Raw genomic sequence first — 22,516 nt, 5'->3', positions numbered from 1 at the left:
ATAAATTAGCATTTAAATTAGCATCATTCACTTCAACTTCAAACCCAACATTGCAAACCCTTTGAGGGAATGCTGACCCGAATGGTAATGCTTTGCCGCCCAGCCGACCCATCACAGAAGTCGATCGCTTCTGACATGGCGGCATACACCTCACGTTTGAATGCCGTATTCTAGCTAAATAGAGCAGTGAGTGGAAAGGCATCATGGGATTTAACGGTTTTGTTGACACCATAAGTAAGGTGGGTGTGGTAATTAGTGCCTCCCACTAAGTGCTGTAATTAATTCTGACAATTATCCGCTGTTAATATGAATCATGTTTGTAACAGAGGGAACAAGACTAAGAGCTTTTTATAGTGCCGTGTTTGAAATCAGAAAAACAAGATCTTCTATCAGATTTTTTCCAAAAAAATGTTTGGTGTCACAAGTCGGATGACTCATCAGAACGTGTCCCTCAAGTTGATTTTCATCCCCAAGCGAGCCGAGAGTTTTTCAAGGTCTCAATATTTTCGAAGCATCGTGTGATTTTCTGCTCTCGCTCACCTGGACTCAACTTCAAAATCTTTTCCCACAGCAAGAATAATTATCCATTAGATTGCGACGTCTGAACGTCTCAGCAGATGACAGGTGAAGAGGTTGTTATTCAGAGCGAATAGAAAAGGACAAGAAACCAGTGAATGGGAGGCTAATGGATTACCATTGATTAAGGTTGTTAATGGGAGAATGAAGGTGACTAGAGAAGACGGTCAAGGTCGGCTGAGGACTTTCTGAGGTTGAAACCTCCGATGGCAATGAGAAAAGTTAGCGATGGGTGAACGTATCAATCTTCTGGCAGCGCGGAGCCAGAAATGAAGTGTAGGGGGCAGATTTAGTTTATTATCCGTAGCCCGGCTGACTCAGCCTCTGGCTCGAGTGTGAGATTCTGCCCTAAGCTGCGAGATGCTGAGAAGTCCACTCGCGCTGATGGAGGACAATCGAGCAGAAGAGCAGACACCTTTATTCAACGCCTTCACACTGAGATGCAGTCTGGCACTGAAAGTGGGTCTTGGATGGAATTTTAAAATCAAAAACACCCAAATCTATCTCAGCAAAATTCCCAAAAGAGATTGAAACAGATAAACAATTTTTTTTATTAAATAGTTGTTGATGTAGATGAAATGTTTATTATGCAACATTAAGAGGGGGTCATAATGTTTGGTCGCATAGCTAGAGTGAACCTTGGTTTCCACTTCTGGTTTCATCCAGGTGGATCCTGTACGAGGGCGTCAACTACCGCGGCGCTCAGGTCTTACTGACTCCAGGTGAGGTGCCCGACTGGTACCAGTCCATGAGCTGGAAGAACATCGGATCCATGCGCCCCCTCCTGCAGGTCAGTCACCCCAACACGTTCCAGCTTTTATTCTAGTTTATTTAATACCCTTTTAACGGTGATGAACAAAGAACCATATTCAGAATATATTTCCTGAAGATCTTCAGTGTCAATCTACACAAATATAGATGGAAGAGGATATTCAGCATCTAACATGAGAAACTACAGTATTCTGGAAATATTCAAAAGTTAATTGTGAAAATGTAAAAGTTAATACACAATTACATTCATCAAACTCTTGTTTAATTCAACTACAGGTAAATATGATTAAAAAAATAAAGGAATAACTAAAGGAAATATTGGAAAAATTAAAGTTAATATTAAACATAAAATGTGATTTAAAAACACAATTATAATTATCTGTTTTCTTATATCTTAATCTGGACCATCTTTTAGTGAAGGTCCTGATATAATATATATAATATACAGTCGTCCCTTGTTTATTTCTGGGGTTATGTTATGTTTTAATTAAAAAAAAACACCTTAAACAACATCCACAAAGTAGTGACCATTTAATTAAAAACATTTAATAAACATGCCATCGTTCTCAATAACCCTCTCTGTAACAGTGACTTGACCAGTTCCCATAATGCTTTGCCGCCCAGCCAACCAGTCCCAGCTCTCCATCATTTTTGACATAGCGAAATAGACGTCAGATTTAGATTAAGCATATTTTATGTACTTATTTCAAAGGAAAATAAACTTTATTTTTTGCTTGCCTTGTGTTTGCTGAGCAGAAGCAGGTCCACTTCCGTCTGCGGAACCATCAAACCGGGCACTTGATGTCTGTCTCTGGAGACCTGGAGGAGATCAAGCTGCTGCGAATCCAGGAGTTGGAGGAGACGGGCGGCATCGAGCAGATCTGGTCCTACCGGAGTGGACATCTGCACTGCAAGGTGCGTGTGGGCAGCAGGCCCTTCTTCTTCTTATCCTTCACTTATTTTCCCTGCAAGTCCACCATTTTAACCAATCTGGATCACCCTTCAGCTGCTGGAGGAGTGTTGCCTGACTCCCAGCGGGAGCGTCACCATCGCAGGAAGTCGGATCGGACTGGCACCGGGTCCGGACCAGCAGGCGCACCTGTGGAGCATCACACCTGACGGGTTCATCCGCCACTCTGCCACTGCTGACCTGGTCCTGGAGGTGAAAGGTCAGTTCAAATGTGCCCTCACTCCATTGAGGAGGAAGACATGACATGTCTCGGTAAAGATGAGAAAGATAATAAACACACTCAGAGACAGGTGGTCACAATGTTATGGTGGTTGCTGTAAGTCTATTATAACCTGTTGATATTGGATTTTGACTACAAAACATCAAGAAGAGCGGCACTGAAGAAGGTGCGGCCGACGGTTATTAGTGACACTTGACATAAAGAGAGTAGAAACGACGACTCAGCAAAAAAGTGTGGGAACAGATTAAGCTTCTGAGAGGACACGTTCATTCCCAGTCATTTACCAGTTGGAGCTTGATTCATGTTGGTAAAACAGCGACACTCTGTGGTCAAGAAGTCGTACTACATAAGCATGTCAATTTTCATTCATGTATCCATTTTACCTCTGCTTCTCATAATACCATTTTTACAGTATTACTGTATATTCATATGATCTATCATTTTGTCTACAAGTGTTCATATTTTACATTTTTGGTCAATACAATAACTTTTCTTTCCATTCAAATATATCCACTTTTTTTATTATACATTAAACACATTATATAAGTTAAATTGATATATATACTTATATTTTCCTGTCATATTATGACATAACTTGTAATATTCATGTAGTTACCCATCGTTTATTAACAAAATATAAATCAAATCTCTTGCAGGTGGAACTCACTACGACAAAAACCAGGTGATTCTGAACAAGCTGGACCCGAACAAACCACAACAAAGGTGGAACGTGGAGATTATCTGACTCAGTGGATCAGCTGTAAGCGTTGTGATGCGTTCATGGACATAAATGGATCTTTGCTGCTGGATCAAACCCTAACAGTTCACGTTGGGGGGGGGTCAAATCATCACTAGATATTTGTGACCCTTTTTTTCCGATCAAATGTTTGAACTCAAAACAGTGTTAAATCTTTTATGCTGCCAACATTACACTTATGGACATTGAACTAGCATTTGTTTTTCCAAGTGTTCATTTATGAACAAGTATTTTTGTCAATAAAATGTATTCAACATGTCGGTGAGTCTTGACAAGTTTGTGGTGTCCGGAACAGAAGGCATACGTCGCCATCTAGAGGACAGAAACGGTAATGCGTGCCTTTATGACGTCACATCGGTGCGAAACATGGAGATCACTAGGAAACTAAAACAAATATTTACAAGGACATACGAGATAAAAAACTTTGAAAAAAAAAACACATGAAAAAAGCCATTTTATAAATAAAGAAAATTGAAGGACAAAAAATTCATGATTTATTCAAAAGGACATTGAAGAAGTAATTGTCCAGATTTTATCCTCATCACTGATGATGTCACACAGATGTGCAGTGATGTCACACAGCAGTGAGCATGACCTCAGGCGAGAGACTACATATAATCAACTTTGTACTTTGTGTTGGTTACTCAGGAGGTAAACACAGTTTGAGAAGGTGGCCCCGTGTTGATATAGTTCAGAGGAGGATGGAGCAGGATCAAGACCCCGCCGAGGCGGGCGATGAGGTCGGCGGGGAAACGGGTTTCGTGGAGCCGCCGCCCGAGCTGGTGCTGGACCTCCCTTCGAGCCGTGTTGCGGACGACGAGCTGGTCACCCTGACGCACCAGGACCGAGGGGTGCAGTCGGCTCCTAACCTGTCGGAGCACGAGGTCAACACCGAGAAGGTCAAGATGATGAGCTGCGGCGCCAACCACGTGGAAGGCGGCTGGCCCAGAGAGGTCAACATCAACGACCCGGAGCAGAGGAGTCGGTACCTCAAGAAGACGGAGCGAGACGACAACTACGTGGCCACCATCCTGCAGCTGAGCCGGGTCATGGAACACTGCATACGGCAGACCAACACCATGGACATCTACCAGGTGTACTTCCTGGACGAGGTCGCGGACCGGCCTAAAGCTCCGGTCAAGGACGACACTCAGGAGTCCCCTCCTGCCAAGACCCTCAACATGTTTAGGGACCCGAACCATCGGAAGAGGACGGTAACTGGGCTCTCCTGGCACCCGGACGACGGTCGGACGCTGGCTACTGCGTACTCCTGCCCGGAGTACCAGGGCATGTGTGCGGACCAGAACATGAACTCATACGTCTGGAACATTGAAAACCCACATTGCCCAGATGTGACCCTGAGCCCAAACTCCCCACTAGTGTGCCTGGAGTACAACCCTAAAGACTGCCACATTCTGCTGGGGGGCAGTTACAACGGCCAGATCATGGTGTGGGACACGAGGAAAGGGAGTCAACCGGTCGAAGTCTCCGCCATGGACCAGAGTCACCAAGACCCGGTCTACAAGACCATCTGGCTACAATCCAAGACGGGAACAGACGCCTTCTCCACCTCCACGGATGGACAGGTCCTCTGGTGGGACGTCCGTAATCTCAGTGCGCCAACGGAGGGTCTTGTTCTGGATCCGGGACGGGAAGGCAACAGGGATCGGGCGTATGCCGCCGTGTCCCTGGAGTTTGAGGGCACCATGCCGACAAAGTTCATGGTGGGGACGGAGGAGGGTATGGTCGTGTCCTGCAACAGGAAAGCTAAAACGCCGGCGGAAAAGATCGTCTGCAACTACACGAGCCACACCGGCCCGATCCACGCCCTTCAGAGGAACCCGTTCTTCCCCAAGAACTTCTTAACGGTCGGGGACTGGACCGCCCGCATTTGGTCCGAGGACATCCGGGACTCGTCCATCATGTGCATCAGACAGAAGTCCTCTCTGATGGACGCCTGCTGGAGCCCGGTGCGACCCGCCGTCTTCTTCACGGTCAAGACGAACGGAGTCCTGGACGTGTGGGACGTCCTCTTCAAACAGAGCGTGCCGACCCTGAGCCTGCAAGTGTGCGACGAGGCGCTCCACAGCCTGCGGGTCCAGGAGGGCGGGCGCCTGGTGGCGTGCGGGTCGGAGCAGGGCGACGTCACGCTGCTGGAGGTGTCGTCGGAGGTGTCCGAGGTGCAGCCCAACGAGAAGGGCCTGATGTCGGAGCTCTTCGAGCGGGAGACGCGGCGCGAGAAGTTCCACGAGTCGCGGCGGCGGGAGATCCAGCTGAAGGAGCGCAGCCGCTCCGAGCAGAGTCGCCCGGATGAGGCTGCGGGCGAGCCGGACGAGGAGGAGGAGAGTCCCGACGAGCTGATCGCCCGGGCGGAAGAGAACTTCTTCAAGACTCTGGAGCCGACACCAGCCAAGAAAGGAAAGAAGAGCTAGAGGCGACACCAGGTCATGTTCCTGATACTGATGTGCATAAGGAACATAACCTTCATGACACTTCCTCACAGCTACAAGGGAAGACCTGCTCCGTGCATCCTGATCCGGCATCAACTTGACAGTTTGAGCCGACAACCTCGACAGACAAATAAATAACCCTTTGTTTACCGACATGGAAAAAAGGTCAGAAACATGGAAGGAAAGTGCATCGTTCTGTAATTATCCACATGACTGTCATAAAATATACTTTTCATATTGAAAAAACATCTGAATCATGTCTGGCTTTAAGCTTAAACACCGCTGAGCAAACAAATAAAGCACATTTTTTCTGGGGTTTGTTAAAAAAAAAAGTTTCCAGAGAACCCAGAATATTGCGAGTGGACTCCCCAGAACCTCCTCTCAGTAGTTTGTCCCTTGCTCGTGGGCTTGTTCCGGGGCCTCCGCCTCCTGGGCCAGCTGGTCCTTCAGACCGTGGTCCTCCTCGGACACTTGGATCACCGTCTTTCCGCGAGCGTGTCCCAGCTCCAGCTTCTGGAACGCCTGTGGCACCTCGGCGAAGGAGAACTGGGCCTCCACCACCGGCAGGATCTGAGATTCAGAGAAAAAATATTAAAGTTACAACAGAGAATTTGACTCGATTCGACCTTGGACAATGTTAAATGGTCACATGACACCACGTACATGCTCAAAAGAGGTAGATAAAGTAAGGCCGACTTATTTTACAATGATACAAAAATATAAAGAGAAAGAAAGAGAAAAGTAGGAATAAAAAAAAAAAAGTAATACTTGATACAGTAAAAATAATTTAGAATACAGTGAGGGATCAATAAAGTTTTACCTTACCTTAAATTGATATACAAAGAAATTGCCATAATATGGTTGAATTGTTTGAAACATTTTTTTAGAATACATTTAAAATTGTTAGATTACAGTAAATAAATAAAAAAAAGAATCAAGTTGAGAATTGTTTGATGCACTAAAACATTTTAAGTACAGCTGAATACAATAAACCAAATATAATATTACAACAGTTAAATTGTTAACTAAAAACATTTTTAGAACATGTTGGTTTATTTGATTATAGTAATAAAAAATGTAGAATAAAAACATTAAGAATACCTTTGAATTGTTTGATGCACTAAAACATTTTAAGTACAGCTGAATACAATAAACCAAATATAATATTACAATAGTTAAATTGTTAACTAAAAACATTTTTAGAACATGTTGGTTTATTTGATCATAGTAATAAAAAATGTAGAATAAAAACATTAAGAATACCTTTTGATTGTTTGATACACTAAAACATCTCTCAGAATACAGATTCTTTATTTATAAGACGAAATTGAATTGACACACTGCGGAAAAAATGAATGACCGGGAAACTCCCCGACTAAGACAAACATCATGCGACGATGATGCTTGTTTGTCAGCTCTGACAATATTTTCTTAGGCAGGACAGAAATTCAGACAGAAAGAGAAACACACTGAGGAAGTGTAAAGTAAATAAAGGAGGGAGGGAGGCTGGATGAGAGTGAGACATCTGTCCCAAGAGGAAGTGATGGAAAATATTAAGACAGAGGGGGACGGATGGATCGTTGAAGCTACAGGGTCGTCCTCGAAAGAAGGAAATCTTCTGGGACAGTTTAAGGCAGAGAAGGACAAAGAGAAAAAGACAATACGAGCTGCTGCGAAGACACAGCCTTAAATGAGCTGTTGTGGATGTGTGCGTGTGTGTGTGTGTGTGTGTGTGTTTGTGTAATATTTCCATACCTTCCCAGCATCCACCAGCCTGCCAACTTCATCCAGTCCGGGACCATCGGGAGCATAGAACCCCCACCGGTACGAGACTCCCTCTGACAGAATGCTCTGGAGCGTGTAGAGAAAATAACCATTAATTAATACCATTTCAAATAAAGCTCATTATCTCCACCTTTATTTGTACCAAACTAAGTAATTTTTATTTGTATAGCGCTTTTCCAGACCAGGGTCACAAAGCGCTTAAACAATCAAAAACAATATTCAATAAAGCATATACTTTAAAGGTCAAGATAAAGCTGATAACACAACAGGAGTTCCAGAAAAAGCCTGAACAAATAAAAACGTCTTAAGATGTTTCTTGAAGGAGTCAGTAGACATTAGACACTAGGTATTACTACTACCTACTAGATATTTGTTCATTCTAGTAACTAGAATGAGTTATATTTAACTTCTAATCATTCTTTAATTGAAATGTTATGCTAGGAAATGTTTTTTGGGGGGGGTTTGTTTAACAACATAGTTTTTCTAAACTTTATATATACTCGAGGTCATTTAAGAATAATTGAAATAATATTTAGAAATCTTTATAAAACGATTTATTTTTAATAAATAATATTCCCATTAAAGATTGTATCTATAAAGCCTAAATATAACAAAATGTACCAAGACCATAATAACTTTCTGATACGTTTTATGACATTCTAAACACGTATATTTTTTAAAATATCTAATATATTGTCCAGTAAACTAGATGTCAATCACAATATTCAATCGGAAATATTTTTGTTGTTTGTTTTCCTCGACAATTGTCCTGACTCTATTCTGAACTCTATTCTATTGAGAAACATTCAGTACCTGGACAGCTTTGCTCTGCAGGCTGCAGCCAGCTTGCAGGAGTCCACCCAGCAGCCCCTCAGAGTCGGTGTCTTGCAGTAGAGGAGTCACCAGTGTAACGTACTTTGCTCCGGACCAGGACCTGAGACAACCCATCGCCTGCTCCTCTGTATCGTTCCCCACGCCGTCCAAGATCACGTCGAACCTGAAGAGGATGGGAAATGTATGACAAAAGAAGTGAAGAGTTTTATCGACAGTAACACACTTTTCCTTTTCTTCCAGCAGTTCAGCCAAATCTCCAGCCGTGTAAACCACAACCTCATCCGCCCCCAGTCCACGTACGAGACCTTCTGCGTTCTGGGAGCAGGTGACAGTCACATGGCCGCCCCAGGCCTTTGCTAACTAGCAGAAAGAAGGAAAAACCAGAAATTTAATTAGGTACAACATACAAGACGTTCACTTCAAAAAGCTTCACACGTTTCATTTGTACTTGTGAAGTTGTTTGTTTGAGACTATTGTTCAGCTTTTGTCTGCACTTGTGGACAAATACATAATACATAGAAACAACAACTGTCATTGTGTCGTCATTATAATTGTATAACTTAGTTTTAATAACATGATTTTGTCATTTATTTCTTTCATTTTGTTCTTTTTGTAGTTTATACAAGTAAAAAAACATTGTGGATTTATAAAAAAAAAAATAGTAGCAGTATTTTGTTATCTGTTTAAACGTTAAATTTGCATAGTCAGTTAACTTTTCCTTATATTTGCTCAAATGTTTGCTTTAACATTATAGTATACTTTGTTCAATAACTTAATAAATTAGTTTAAAACAAACAAATTATTTGATACATTTTAATAAAGTAAATACGAGTTTAATTTTCAATTTGAGGGTGGAAGTAGAAGCTGTTATTGTTTGTGCAATGATGATCACTTAAATGTCAATCGAGTACAACTTTTGTTAATAAACAAATTCATTAATTCATCCTATTGACTGTCCCTGCGTTCATGTGGCGACAGGTTTGAGAATTAACCTGAATGGCGAACGTTCCGATGCCTCCTGATCCGCCGATGATCAGAATTCTGTGATAAAGAGATCCAGGAGGATGGATGTCATTCAACTTAAATGTTTAAGAACCAGAGAGAAGTCGGTTCAAGTCCTTACCTTTTGTTGGGCGTACTTTCCGGGCACAGACCACCAGCGTTGACCAGTGCTGACATAATGGTGCCGGCCACATACGGGATGGATGCCGCCTCGACGTGACTCAGGGATTTGGGCTTTTGTGAAACCTACGATACAACATAACATTATAAAGAAGTGTCACAATCAGTCACAGTGGAGGCTAAGGGTGAAATAAAGTCTAAAACATTCATAAAATATCCTGAAACTGACAGATTTGACAGAAGATCGAGTCGTGTGACCTTACTCTGGGTGAAGCAGGGTGTTATCATCAGGCTTTTATTTGACCTCATTGGATCTCCAAGGGTTAAGAATAGAACATTTAGAATAGAACTCGAACCACAAGCTGATTTACAGCTCCTAGTTCAGGTATATCCAGCTTGTAAATGTGCCAAACCAGAATACATCTGCCTTTTCATCGTTTAAGTAAGAGTGGAGACAAATGTAAATTTGAATTTTTCAAAACTGAACAAAAACAAAGAAAAGAAAAACAATAATTAATTTTGAAATTTGAAACTTAAAAGTGCAATTATTTAAAACTTTGCATGCAAACTTGACATGAGTGAGATCATCGATTAAATTCTTTTAAATTAGTTTAATAATTTTTTTAAATCTAATGATCTCTTTTAAACACATTTTAAATATTTTATTGTGATTATTCTTTTGGAAACATTCTCTTTTTTGAAGTTATTCATTGTATCCGCTTCTTTTTCCTCAACATTTTTGTTGTAACTTCACTTTATTCATTTGCATTATTTTAACCAGTTTAATACCATTGTTCTTAAACATGAACAGGATTTTTGTCTGAGTTTAATATGAAACACTAATGAAAATGTTCTAATCAAATGTATTTATTTGTTGAAGTGTCCATTTAAATCAATTAGCTTTTACCATCTACTTGTAACTAATATTTATTTAATGATCAAAAACTCCCAAGTCAGACACAGAATAGGGAATCGAGTGCGTCTCACCTCATACTCTGTAAGTGTAACAAATTCTGAAAGGCTGCCTTGTTTCCATGGAGGCACAGCAGCCCACACCTAAATTGTAAATGAGAAGAAAAGAAAAAAGGTTTTAATCAAACGACGGCTTGTCTCGTTGTTTTCTTCTGCTTATCCGGTTTAGGGTCACGGGGGCTTCATCAGGGAGGCCGAGACTTTCCTCACCCTGGCTACATTGTCTAGCTCCTCCCGGGGTACCCCGAGGAACCTCAGCAGCAAGGTATCCTACTCATATCCTAGCCACCTTAACGGACTCCTGTCAACACTTTCCCAGATGACCTTGCTTCTCACCCTATCTCTAAGGGAGATCCCAGCCACCCAATAAAAGAAAACACTAGTAGTAATATCTGGTCATATCTAATGGTATTCATCTGGGGAAGAGTGGAAAATAATACCTCGTCTCCTGGTTCAAAGTGGGTCACATCGGCTCCACAATCCACCACCACCCCGGACACATCCCGCCCCAGAATGAGAGGAAATTCAACACCTTTTTGGACACCAAATGGATCCTGGCGGAATCTAAGCAAAGCAGCTCCATAACCACCTAAACCAAGGAAAGAATGTTATATTAAATGACCAGGAGCCATTGTGTGTGTATCGTGGGTTTTACCTCTCATGGCAAGGTCAATGGGGTTAAGACTGGCAGCGTGGACTTTGATCATCACATCACTGGGGGAGCTGAGGCTGGGGAGGCTGATCTCCTCCGAGTACCTCAACACTCTGTTAGAACCGTACTGGTCCAGGACCCAGGCGGACATGCAGGGCTGCCTCAGGGGAGAAGAGCTGCAGAAGCTTTTTCTGGTGCAGACTCTAAAGGAACCTGCAGCCTTGATGCTGAGGACATTACGCAGTCTCGTGGCCGCCATATATCTCGAACAACGAAGCAACGACAAATTTATATATATTAGATAAGTGACTTTACAAGGTCACTTTTGAACGACGCGACGTTGAAAACTCGCTTTGCTAGTTTGGGAAGTTCCCAGGCTAACTGGCTAACTATACACTTCTCGTACAGACGCCCATGAACGCGCGCATTGAACGTGCAAAACGTTGCGATACAAAATGAAGTTTGTAACTGACTCAAGCAACGCAGATAATAATTTAAAACAAACCAAAACGAGACATGAATAACCTTGTTTTGTAAGGTGCTAGGTGGCTACAAAACAAGCTAACAGTTTAACTACGTCGGCGACCAATCAACGAGCTCCGGCTCATTCTGACCAATGGCGTGTGATACCGCTATGATGACGCTATTGACCTCCGTACTTTCAATAATCATTTTTAATTCAATTTGATTTTAATATACGTTTTTATTAAAGAAAGTGATTAAAGTAAAATATAAAAATTGTGACAAAAATAAATTCATTCATCATTAATTCATCATTAAAATTATTTTAAAAATATTCACGTCATAATATTTATATCTCGAATTATTGAAGTTAATTCCTGTTGTGTTATCAGTTGTATCTCGATTTTTAAAGTATATACTTACTGAATATTGAATATTGTTTTGATTGTTTAAGCGCATTGTGACCCTGGTCTGGAAAAGCGCTATACAAATAAAAATTACTTACTTACTTACTTACTTAAATGTCAATTCTGTCGAGGTGATCAGGGTCATATTCAACAAATGTTTTGTGTATGCCCTACAAAAACGAATTAAAGTCATTTTTTTGAAGTTGAGAGATATATAATGTTACTCTATTTCAAATTAAAGGACATATCATTGTATTAACATCATTATGTGTGAATGGGGGAATGCATGGTTGTCAAAGCGCTTTGTGACCCTGGTCTAGAAAGGCGCTATACAAATATATATTATTATTATTATTATTATTAATAATGAGCATCTTGTAAATCTTTGTATAATTCTCAGCAAATATCACTTGCACAAAATAAAACAAAAAAAACGCTACACACAGTAAAAAGATCATTTGTGAATTAAATCGGTTTATTGGACAAATTCAATTGAGTAAAAGTAAAATAGCAAATAATTCATGTGATTTACTCGAGACATTTAAAAGGAACTTGTAATCTTGCGTTGCTTTCTGTTTTATAAAATAACGGTAAATTCATTTACACTACTTTTATTTTAACATGACATCACTTTGACCTGTCAATTTATTTATTCACTTTTAAACAAAACTGTCATTTGCATGCTTGTCATTCAATTTATCACATGAAGAGGATATGAGTAAATAGGAAAGACAGACAAGATCGGTTAGGATGGATGAGGACGGATATTGTTATAAGAATACAGAGTTTTAATAATCTTAATTTATGGGACATTTACGAGTCCCTGTTAAATATATATATATATAAAAAATAACATTTATTTCCATTATGTTTTTAAACTATTTAAAAAATGTTTTCCATGTTCATGAGTGTGATTGTTGATTTACACGTGTTGACATTTTACTCAAAGTTTAAAGAACACAAAACACATAGACATGTTAAACAAATATGCTTAACTTGTATGAATGCAAAAAAAAAAGACGTATCGACTAAGCCTAAAAGTTAAATCCAATCCCTTCTTGAGAAAGTAAATTCAATTATTATCACAACCAGATAATGAGAGAAATTCATAAACTTTTCATTTTTTTACTTACATTCTGTTTATAAAGTGTCACTTGCTTGTTCTTCTCTAATGAATATTAAACAATAACTACAACCTTTCCAACTGGATTGATGAAACAAAAAGTTAATTATTTACATCTTGTTTAATCAAAACAAAAAATAAATGTTTTAAAATGAAGCTGTGACTGCAGTTGCAACAATATCCAAAACGGTTGTTCTCAGTGGTGTTGCTAGAGGGCTTCTTCAGAGGTTTGTGTTTGCTAAAACAAACAAATTGCTCACGCTCAAATACTTGCAATATTAAGGGAACATGTATCTTAGAAAGGTGACCCAGATGCACTCGAGAAATTGAAGCTGGAGAAAATGTGTGTTAATTCATCAGACCGCATGTGTAATCGTGTACATGTGGCTGCAATGATTGTAGTGAGGCTGACCTTGGAACAGTGCCGCAAAATCATCCTGATTTTTAGAAACTCAGTCTACTGGCTGTAGCTACATATGAGACGGAATAATTGAAAACCACCTGCTTTATGCAAATGCAATGTTATAGAAAAAAAAAAAGAAGATCACATAGTCTCTTATTTGCATAGAAACTTGTCATTTACATTTGTTTTGAGAAAATGGTGTGGAAAAATGTAAATATGTTTTATAAATCCGCATCACAATGTCTCTGTCTTCTGCTTTCAATAACCATGTGGATTTCAGTGTTAAAATGTGTTAATGTTGTGTTTTATTTGTGTAGCTTTAATATTTGATGTGCATTTGTGTGTCCGTCACCGTCTGTGTCCTTGGAAGTGGAATTAGCTGAAATGAGTGTTGTTGTGAGCATCAAGTACTAAGGTGGTCGTGTGTTTTTGTATGTTTGTGTGCTCATACTTTTGGTGTGTAGAGTGCATGACTTAGTGTTTTAGCAATGTGTCCATCCGTGTGCTTGTGTGTCAATGCCTCACAAAACAGAGTGAAAGTGAGTTTTTAAGATACAATAAGATTAGATCTAGTGCACATCAAGAAATCAAATAAATACATAATGATATTACACTTAAATGAAAATTATATGAGGTTTTGTGTGTGTGTATAAAACGCAAAATAAAGACTGAACATCAGATGTTGATTTTATGGATGACTGCTGGGATTACATCCGACAAGTGCTCTCGCCCGTCAGATGTTTGTGACCAGCAAGAGAATGACGGAGCAGCTGGTGTCGAGACACATGACTCTCACCAATTATTGTATTCAGCAGGCATTGTCTGTTGATGGTGTGTGTGTGTAAAAGTAGCTCCTATGTGGTGACTTACAAATATTTATCCTTGCTATCAGATTACCTAAGGCACATACTCATAAGTTTACCCATGGACAATAGAAATACATAGGATAAATAGAAGAGCTGACTATGTGTTACAAAGCAAATAAAATAAACTGCGAACCCTTGATTAGTCAGAGAGTGACGACAGTTATCAGAGCAACTTAAAACACATAAAAAAAGTTTTAAAAACACTGCAAAAAAAAGGGGTTTGGTATGTCGGTCAGAAATTTCTGTTCTGTGGTCTGTGGAGATCCCTATCTTTTTATGTCTGGTTACAAACTGTAATAAGAAGTTGTACCAGGAGGTTCCGAACCACTTGAAGAACACAGGTATCATCTGACTTTTCACTCGTGTAGGGAGAAGCTACAAAAAAGTCCATCCCACTTTTCGCCGCTTGTATCCTAGCAGCTCGTTTTCTTTGACCTTTCTCTAAACTCGTAAGATGACTTTTATATACATCAGCAAACTTGTGTAAACGTGTTCTTTTAAATGTCAGGCCAATAGAGTTTACATATGTAGGTTTGTCGAGCACACGTTCCATATTTCCTCCTATCATGAAGGATCCAATCATATTTGAACAGAAACATTAAGAGCGGCCTTCGAAATCAACTGAAAACTTGTATTTTTTTTGTATAAAACGCTTGATTTAGTAACAAAGGAAAATGTAGGGGATTTAAATGTAAATATGAACTAAGCCTTGACTGGCAGGTTTGTCACCAATATTATGTCATGTATTTTTTTTCAGTAATTTTTCGATTGGGCAACATTATTTAGTATTTATGTATTTATTATGTAGTTCTCTCAGACTAAGCAAATATTCCTCATTGAATCTGAAACATTTCAGTTCATCGTCGGAACTAAACCATAGGGTTTAACGAGGTACCCTCTTTCCTTCAACAGACCAAAATGTCTGGATGGTATACGTTGAGTAAATTTTCCATAGCTGCGAATATATTCATGGGAATTGTTTGTCTCCCGGCGGTTGTTTGGAAACCTGGTTCGCCTGAATTCAATGTTCCGACCAATCCTTTACCAAGTTTGAGATTTGACCACAGAGTTTGCAAGGAATTAAAGTATAAAGCAGGATGCACTGTAATGAAGTGTAATAACAGCAGAGGTTGGCGGTGTCTATTTGCGTTGACATTAGTTCACCGACAAGTTTGTTTCTGAATTATACTTTCCATATCTAGTACGTACATGGAACCTTCTGTTTGCTCAGCACACAGCAGCAGTGTCATGGTTTGAAGAAAAATAAAGGCTGCCTCTGTTGTGGTATTGATATAAACGTCACTCTCTCAGAGCTGTTTGGTTTATGGGTCAAGTATGTAAATAAGCTGGACAAAAAAAACAATTTATACGGATGTAAAATTGAGGAGCGGCTGTGTGAATAAGACACCTGCCTTAGGCAATATTAACTTTCAGGAGAATCAACATCTTAGGAAAACAAAAGTTGGCGATGATTGATACATCCTTTTCAAATGAGAGCTTCTTCTAACACATTAGCCAGAAGCTAATGATGAGTGTTTTTCATTAAGGGAGTTAGTGACCAAAAATTGAACGCATTAAAAAAAACGGAAGAGCGGAGAATTTGTATATGATGAACGTTTAAAAAACGATGAAAAAATCATGTTGGCACAGTGGTTAGCGCGAAGGTTGCAGGTTCGCTTCCAGGTCCGGAGGAAACTTCTGACCTTTTTCCACTCCAGTTTCCTCCCACATTTCAAGATTACGTATATGAAGGATTGAATGGGAACTGTGGGGAGAGTGTGTGTGAATGTTGTATGTCTTTGTTTTCCCTGCAACAGACTGGCGTCCTGTTCAGGGTGTCCCCCGCCTGTTACCCAAAGAAGCTGGCATAGCTTGGACATATGGTTTGGGTTATTATCTTGCCATCGTTGACACACTGAGTACCCTCTTTTCGCCTTACTCAACAACGTACAAAACTCCAGTGTAATGAACCAAAGGATTCAAACCTTCATTCATCAGTCCATAAAGCCTTCTCTCGATTTGTCAGTAGTCCATTGTTGATGGTGTCTCATGGCCCATTCTGAAGTCTTAGCAATGGCTTTCTGGCTGAAACTCGACCGTTCAGACCTGAACGTCTTCTTTACTCACTTAAACTTTGAGACTTGCCTACTATGACCTTAGAACTGTTATCCTCTGAGCCGCCTATCTCCCTGTTGATTCTCAGAAACTGATTCTGTTATGACTTTGCCGCTGTCAGACCAATTCCTTTCAGAGTTTTTCCCCGTTCCTAGTTTCTTTAGATGGTAAAGGAAACGTTACTCGTTGACATTTTGTCTTTCTTCACAATCTTTATGTAGGTTGTCCATACATCCTTAGGTAGTTTGTCTCTCTTCAATTCTTTATTGCCTTTTCTAGCCGTTTTTCATGGTAACACACTATCTTACATTGATCCCACACTACTTTTATGCAGAGGGAGTTGATAGTAAAAAAAAAAGTTTCAAGAGCTATTGCTGCAGAACAACTTTAATTTGTTAACTATTTTTTTCCTTGCAAAAGTAAGGTTCCTTGGTAAAACTGGAACAATTTGGACAAAGATATGTAAACTTGACAGTCACACAAGATGTGGCCTCTGGTCGTTTCTCTAGTCAAAACACATAAAATGACATTCAGCTGACAAAACCAGTTCCCTTATCACGTTACCAATGACGCAACTTTGCCGCTCGAACACGATAACTGTCCGAGCAGGATCATACCCTCGTCATCGTTTGTTCTTACTGGTTTACGTTCTCACCGAAAACAGAAGAGACGAAAAATTTCAGAGGGATTTTGAATTTTTATTCGTCTTTTTTTCTTCACGATAAACTCGAACATACAAATAACATTGGATGTGAAAAATCGAAACTACATTATGGGATAATGGGAAAAAGAAGGATGTCAATCAAACCCTCATTATAAAAGACCGCTTTTAAAAAATCACAAGGTAAAACTGACACACGCTAATGTTGGACTTCTCACCAAGATTCATGGATGCAATACAGGAAGACAAAAGTATTAATGTTGATGGGAAATGCTGAAGGTACAGTAAGTTAAATTACATCATGAAAATAGGAGGTTGTGGGCGATGGAACCCCCAACCTCGAAAGTCAAACCACCCAGAAAAGTCACTGAATATAAACTTGGGGAAGATTGCATTAGTCCATATGATCAATGTGGTTCCCAGTATGTGGTGAAAGAAGGAGGTGCGATTTCAACATGACAGGTGAAGCAATAGTGTAGCTGCCAGAAGGCCCAGCATCAAGGAAGAGAAGTTGCTCGCCAGAAGTACCCCACTGGACGGGGGGGCGGGTTTGTTTGTGGCAGCATTGCTGACATTATTTGTGGTTCCTGTTGCAGTGGTGGCTTTGTCCGTGGTACCTTTTGCAGTGGTGGCTTTGTCCGTGGTATCTTTTGCAGTGGTGGCTTTGTCCGTGGTACCTTTTGCAGTGGTGGCTTTGTCCGTGGTTCCTTTTGCAGTGGTGGCCTTGTCCGTGGTAGGATTGACTGTAGTAGCTGCTGGTGTGGTGACTTCTGCAGTGGTGGCCTTGTCCGTGGTAGGATTGACTGTAGGAGCTGCTGGTGTGGTGGCAGCTGACAGCTGTTTTATAGAAGACAGAGATAGGATAAAGATACATAGTCTAACAAGTTGACACACACAACTGTGTGCACTTTGTGCATCACTTAAAAATGTAGCTGTAAATGTATCTATCATGATTTAAGCTGAGAGAAAGAGGTTATCAATGTCAACAATTACAATTCCAATAAAAATAATTGATACCGATACTGGTACCAAACTAAAACTGATATGTTTCCAATAATGAAATACGATTGTGAAACAGCTATTGTTTTTTTTAGGCTTCATTTTTTTCAGATCTAACAGTGATTTAGTGTTTTTATTATTTTGGATGCAAAATGGTGTTCGATGTGACAAGAGTTTATTTATGTCAGTGTAATCTTGGGGCTAAATTGGTTGCACTACTATACTAACAATTTAAAAAGTTATATTTTTCTTTCAATATATATATACTTTCAATGTAGAAATTATTGAATTAAAGTATTCAAATAAAAAATTCAATCCTTAAAAAACGGCGCTTACCTTGTTTAAAAAAATTAAATTAAATTTACAACACTCAGAATGGTAAATTCAACTATACAATATTCAGATGGCACTGGTATATTGTTTATTTTAAAACTGACATATGTTGACTTCGACGTATGTCAAGAGCTAAGACTGACTCTCCCATTACATTGTTTTTAGAATAACTGACACTGCCCTGAAATGTAATGTATTGTAAACGACTTGAAGCTTTTGATAAATATAATGTATACGACCGTAATAGACGTTATACAATTAAATTAAACATATTTGAGTTGCCCAAACAATCTGTCATATGACATATATGTATTCATTTTAGTACATTAAAAATAAACTATTGGAAAAAAATGTATTGCTCTAAAATATTTGCCTGTTTAATATTTTTATTTAAATCGTTATTCTTCCTAATGTTTTGCTTCAACTATCAAAACTTAAAAATGTATTTTTACTCTCAATATGGACGAATATTTATTCCATTTAAAATTGTCCCTGATGTTTTTTTGTTTTTTTGTTTCTCATCAGATTAAACGTTTTATTATTGTTACTATTATATTTCCTGTTGTATATTTTCGAGACATAACTGTTACGTTATTATACAAATAAATAATTTACCTTGCTGTAGACGCAAATGGCGACGAAAACGACTCCAATTTGCAAGATCGTTGACTTATTCATGTTTTTTCCTCTTATTTTTTCTCAATTATGTGTCCAGAAGTTGCTTGGGTTGGTTTTGACTGCTCTGGTGACGTGTGGACGTGAAGCGAGCGTCTTATACCGGCATGTGACGTCACGAGAACGCTTTTCCAACGATGAATATGTTGAAGATAGAATAAGCGACAGGTGGATGCTATGAATTAAAGTGTTGTTGTTTGGTTTTTTTTTTAAATACCTCGTCTTATACATTCTTCTTTATTATAATGTCGTTGTTTAAGTTTTGAGGGGAAAAAAATGCAATTGAATAATGCATTGAAGTAGACTTTGTCCAATACAACAACTCATTTTTAAATGGTACAACACTAACATCCAGTGGTTTACAGTGGAATTTCAGCCTTAAAGTCATCACCAGTCTTGCTTGATACCGACCTCAGTTCTCACCTGTAAATAATAATAATAATAATAATAGTAAATAAAAAAGATAAGAACAATAATTATTAATAATTATTATAATGTTCTCAACAAAACCAGAAGAGACGAAAAATGTCATCAGGATTTAGAAATTTTATTCTGTTGCAAACTAACAAATAAAATCTAATTTACTTTATGGGATTATGGGAAAAAGAATGATGTCAATCAAACCCTCATTTTATAAGACAGCTTTTGAAAAATCACAAGGCAAAAATAACACATGCTAATGTTGGAATTATGACTAAGATTCATGGATACAATACAGGAAAACACAAGTACTAAGATTGATTGAAAATGCTGAAGGTACAGTAAGTTAAATTACAGCATCAAAATAGAATATAAACTAGAGGAAAAATTGATCAATGTGGTTACCAGTATGAGGTGAAAGAAGGAGGGAGTCGCTTGAAGGCACACATGCAATTTCAACATGACAGGTCAAGCAATAGTGTAGCTGCCAGAATGCCCAGCATCAAGGAACAGAAGTTGCTCGCCAGAAGTACCCCACTGGACGGGGCAGGTTTGTTTGTGGTAGCATTGGTGACCTTGTTTGTGGTGTCTTTTGCATTGGTGGCTTTCTTTGTGGTGTCTTTTGCAGTGGTGGCTTTCTTTGTGGTGTCTTTTGCAGTGGTGGCTTTGTCCGTGGTTCCTTTTGCAGTGGTGGCTTTCTTTGTGGTGTCTTTTGCAGTGGTGGCTTTCTTTGTGGTGTCTTTTGCAGTGGTGGCTTTGTCCGTGGTTCCTTTTGCAATGGTGGCTTTCTTTGTGGTGTCTTTTGCAGTGGTGGCTTTGTCCGTGGTTCCTTTTGCAATGGTGGCTTTCTTTGTGGTGTCTTTTGCAGTGGTGGCTTTGTCCGTGGTTCCTTTTGCAATGGTGGCTTTCTTTGTGGTGTCTTTTGCAATGGTGGCTTTCTTTGTGGTGTCTTTTGCAGTGGTGGCTTCCGTCTTAGAATTTCCTACACGGTTGGTTTCAGTTTTAACTGCAGATTTTTCTGCATGTGCTGACATCAGCTGTTTTAATAGAAGACAAAGATAGAATATAAAGATAAATAGTCCAACATGTGAGTCTTCACACAAAGAAATCTAAAATAAGAATCAACATTTTAATCTTAATTTCTTGAAGTACAAGGTAACTGTATGGTAGTATTTGCTGAAGGAGGACAAACATTGAGATGATTTAGAGGGATCAAAGCTGGGCGTGTTATCGGTTTTATAACACCTGTGCCAAACTCTTAAATTCTTATAAAAACCCTACTTCTTATAATCAATGCCGGATGGAAAATGTTGCACCAAATCGTACCAGAAGAATAAAGGCAAAGTGGGTCCAATAATGACGTCAATAATCATGTTATGTTTTTAGGCTTCATTTTGTACGTTTAAAGAAATTGATCTTAATTTCAGTTATTTAATATTTGTACTTCGTAGACTTTGATCATACTTGATCATACTTGCAGTTTATAATCATTCATTTCAAACATTTCTGACATGGATAACACTGTTGTAAATGAGGGAAGACGAGGTCCAGTGTATATATATATATATATATATATATTTTACATAAGGGCATTAGCACAAATACACAAATCAACACAGACAATATGAAAAATATATATATATATATATATATATATATATATATATATTTTACATAAGGGCATTAGCACAATATATATATATATATATATATATATATATATATATATATATATATATATATAGGCTTGTCAGGGGCTTGTTTGAAACATCTTGAGAGGAAATTTAACAAAAATAAACCTGCAAATCACCTTCAAACCTGTCGGGAAGTTCACAAGTTTCATCTTTTCCGTGTATAACTACGCACGCACACTTTCATAGTACATGAAGCGCTATTCAATATTCTGATGGCACTGATATACTATCCATAGACAAGACTCTGAGTTTTGTTATGTCAATATAATTTTGTGGCAAAATTGGTGGCACTATTGCATCAACTTTTGTATTGAACTTAAACGGCTACAAATGAGAAAAAGAATGAAGATTCTAAGAACATTATTCAACAAAAATATATATATTCATGTTTAAAATATTAATAAAACATTTAAAATGTAATTATTTAAATACATTTAAGTAAGCCTTTCAAAAAAGAAATGATTAAATTAAATTATTTAAAATAAAAATATATATATAATAATTAAATCCTTGAAAAATCAAAAACAAATCAAAAGTTTCAAGATTAAAAATGTTTAATTCAAACATTAATGAAACCATATGGATTTAAGAAAACATCTCTCTATATAAATGTTTTTCTAATCATTATTATTGATCATTTGAATGTTGTTTCGACGAACAAGACGCAGAAATAATAAACATTCGCATTTAACTTTAAATATAAATAAATATGTATTTCATTTGATATTGCTCATAATCATTTTCTATTTCCTCTGATCATAAATTGTTTTATCTAAATGTATTTCCAGTTATACATTTTCGAGACAGAACTGTTATTATACAAATAAATAACTTACCTGGCTGTAAAAGCAAATGGCGAAGAAAATGACTCCAATTTGCAAGATCATTGACTTATTCATGTTTTTCTTCTTAATTGTTGCTCAATAATGGCTCCAGAAGTTGGTTCGGTTGAGTTTGACTGCTCAGGTGGAAGCGAGCGTCTTATACCAGCCTATGACGTCACGAGAACGCTTTTCCAAGATGTTGAAGATCAAATAAAAGGGAGGTGTATGATATGGTGCTTAAATTTAAAGTTTGAATAACAATAATATATGTTATATATGTATATCCGACATTAAATGGGAAAAAGACACAACAATAATAATAAATAAACATTGTGCTTGTTGCGCAAGCCTAAAAATAAAAGTGTCAATTAAAAAAATGTTTTTTTAAAGAGTTAACGTGACAGATGCTGGTGCAAATTAAAGAA

The 22,516-nt window shown here is 38.5% G+C and overlaps 3 protein-coding genes and 1 pseudogene across 6 annotated transcripts in view; 2 read left to right on the top strand and 2 right to left on the bottom strand.

Annotated features, from left to right (window-relative positions):
• LOC148067371 (uncharacterized) overlaps positions 1-3,552 on the top strand; it is a 30,045-nt gene extending 26,493 nt beyond the window's left edge. For both annotated transcript variants that reach the window (XM_087806545.1, XM_087806544.1), the window contains exons 20-23: positions 1,243-1,366; positions 2,104-2,262; positions 2,354-2,516; positions 3,194-3,552. In XM_087806545.1, coding sequence (XP_087662671.1) covers positions 1,243-1,366; positions 2,104-2,262; positions 2,354-2,516; positions 3,194-3,282 — 535 coding nt within the window. In that variant the 3' untranslated portion in view covers positions 3,283-3,552. The remainder of the gene's footprint in view (positions 1-1,242; positions 1,367-2,103; positions 2,263-2,353; positions 2,517-3,193) is intronic.
• Positions 3,553-3,667: 115 nt separating this feature from the next.
• LOC148067370 (dynein axonemal intermediate chain 2 pseudogene) lies at positions 3,668-5,869 on the top strand (annotated as a pseudogene).
• Positions 5,870-5,998: 129 nt separating this feature from the next.
• Positions 5,999-11,681, bottom strand: LOC148067369 (NAD(P)H oxidoreductase RTN4IP1, mitochondrial-like). The gene is made up of 9 exons (XM_087806546.1): positions 11,113-11,681; positions 10,898-11,046; positions 10,473-10,541; positions 9,487-9,611; positions 9,356-9,404; positions 8,587-8,723; positions 8,343-8,526; positions 7,500-7,595; positions 5,999-6,314 (listed from the first exon to the last, which is right to left on the bottom strand). The coding sequence occupies exons 1-9, from the start codon at positions 11,366-11,368 to the stop codon at positions 6,126-6,128; spliced, it is 1,254 nt and encodes a 417-aa protein (XP_087662672.1). The 5' UTR covers positions 11,369-11,681; the 3' UTR covers positions 5,999-6,125.
• A 5,481-nt stretch (positions 11,682-17,162) lies between these two features.
• On the bottom strand, positions 17,163-22,250 carry LOC148067368 (uncharacterized). Of its 3 annotated transcripts, none has more exons than XR_015713229.1 (3): positions 22,104-22,250; positions 19,979-20,610; positions 17,163-17,983 (listed from the first exon to the last, which is right to left on the bottom strand). XR_015713229.1 is itself a non-coding variant. In XM_087806020.1 (3 exons), exons 2-3 carry the CDS (start codon positions 19,154-19,156, stop codon positions 17,597-17,599), a joined length of 450 nt encoding a protein of 149 aa, XP_087662146.1. In that variant the 5' UTR covers positions 19,157-20,610; positions 22,104-22,250; the 3' UTR covers positions 17,163-17,596. The 3 variants fall into 3 exon arrangements, 2 of the variants coding, with proteins under 2 accessions (XP_087662146.1, XP_087662145.1); XM_087806020.1 differs by having other exon boundaries at positions 19,094-20,610; XM_087806019.1 differs by lacking the exon at positions 17,163-17,983 and having other exon boundaries at positions 19,685-20,610.
• Positions 22,251-22,516: the final 266 nt, after the last annotated feature.

This window comes from Callionymus lyra, chromosome 13, assembly GCF_982586985.1.
Source record: "Callionymus lyra chromosome 13, fCalLyr1.hap1.1, whole genome shotgun sequence".
NCBI lineage: Eukaryota > Metazoa > Chordata > Actinopteri > Syngnathiformes > Callionymidae > Callionymus > Callionymus lyra.
The sequence above is the reverse complement of the archived record's forward strand: the minus strand, read 5'-3'. Positions and strand labels throughout refer to the sequence as shown.

Excerpts from the sequence above, each read along its gene's own strand:
- LOC148067369 (XM_087806546.1), bottom strand. The coding sequence starts at position 11,368 with ATGGCGGCCACGAGACTGCGTAATGTCCTCAGCATCAAGGCTGCAGGT. Across the intron at positions 7,596-8,342 it reads TGCAGAGCAAAGCTGTCCAG|AGCATTCTGTCAGAGGGAGT; the intron begins GTACTGAATGTT and ends TACACGCTCCAG. Across the intron at positions 6,315-7,499 it reads GGCTGGTGGATGCTGGGAAG|ATCCTGCCGGTGGTGGAGGC; the intron begins GTATGGAAATAT and ends TCTGAATCTCAG.
- LOC148067368 (XM_087806019.1), bottom strand. The coding sequence starts at position 22,166 with ATGAATAAGTCAATGATCTTGCAAATTGGAGTCATTTTCTTCGCCATT. Across the intron at positions 20,611-22,103 it reads CCATTTGCTTTTACAGCCAG|CTGATGTCAGCACATGCAGA; the intron begins GTAAGTTATTTA and ends CTATTAAAACAG.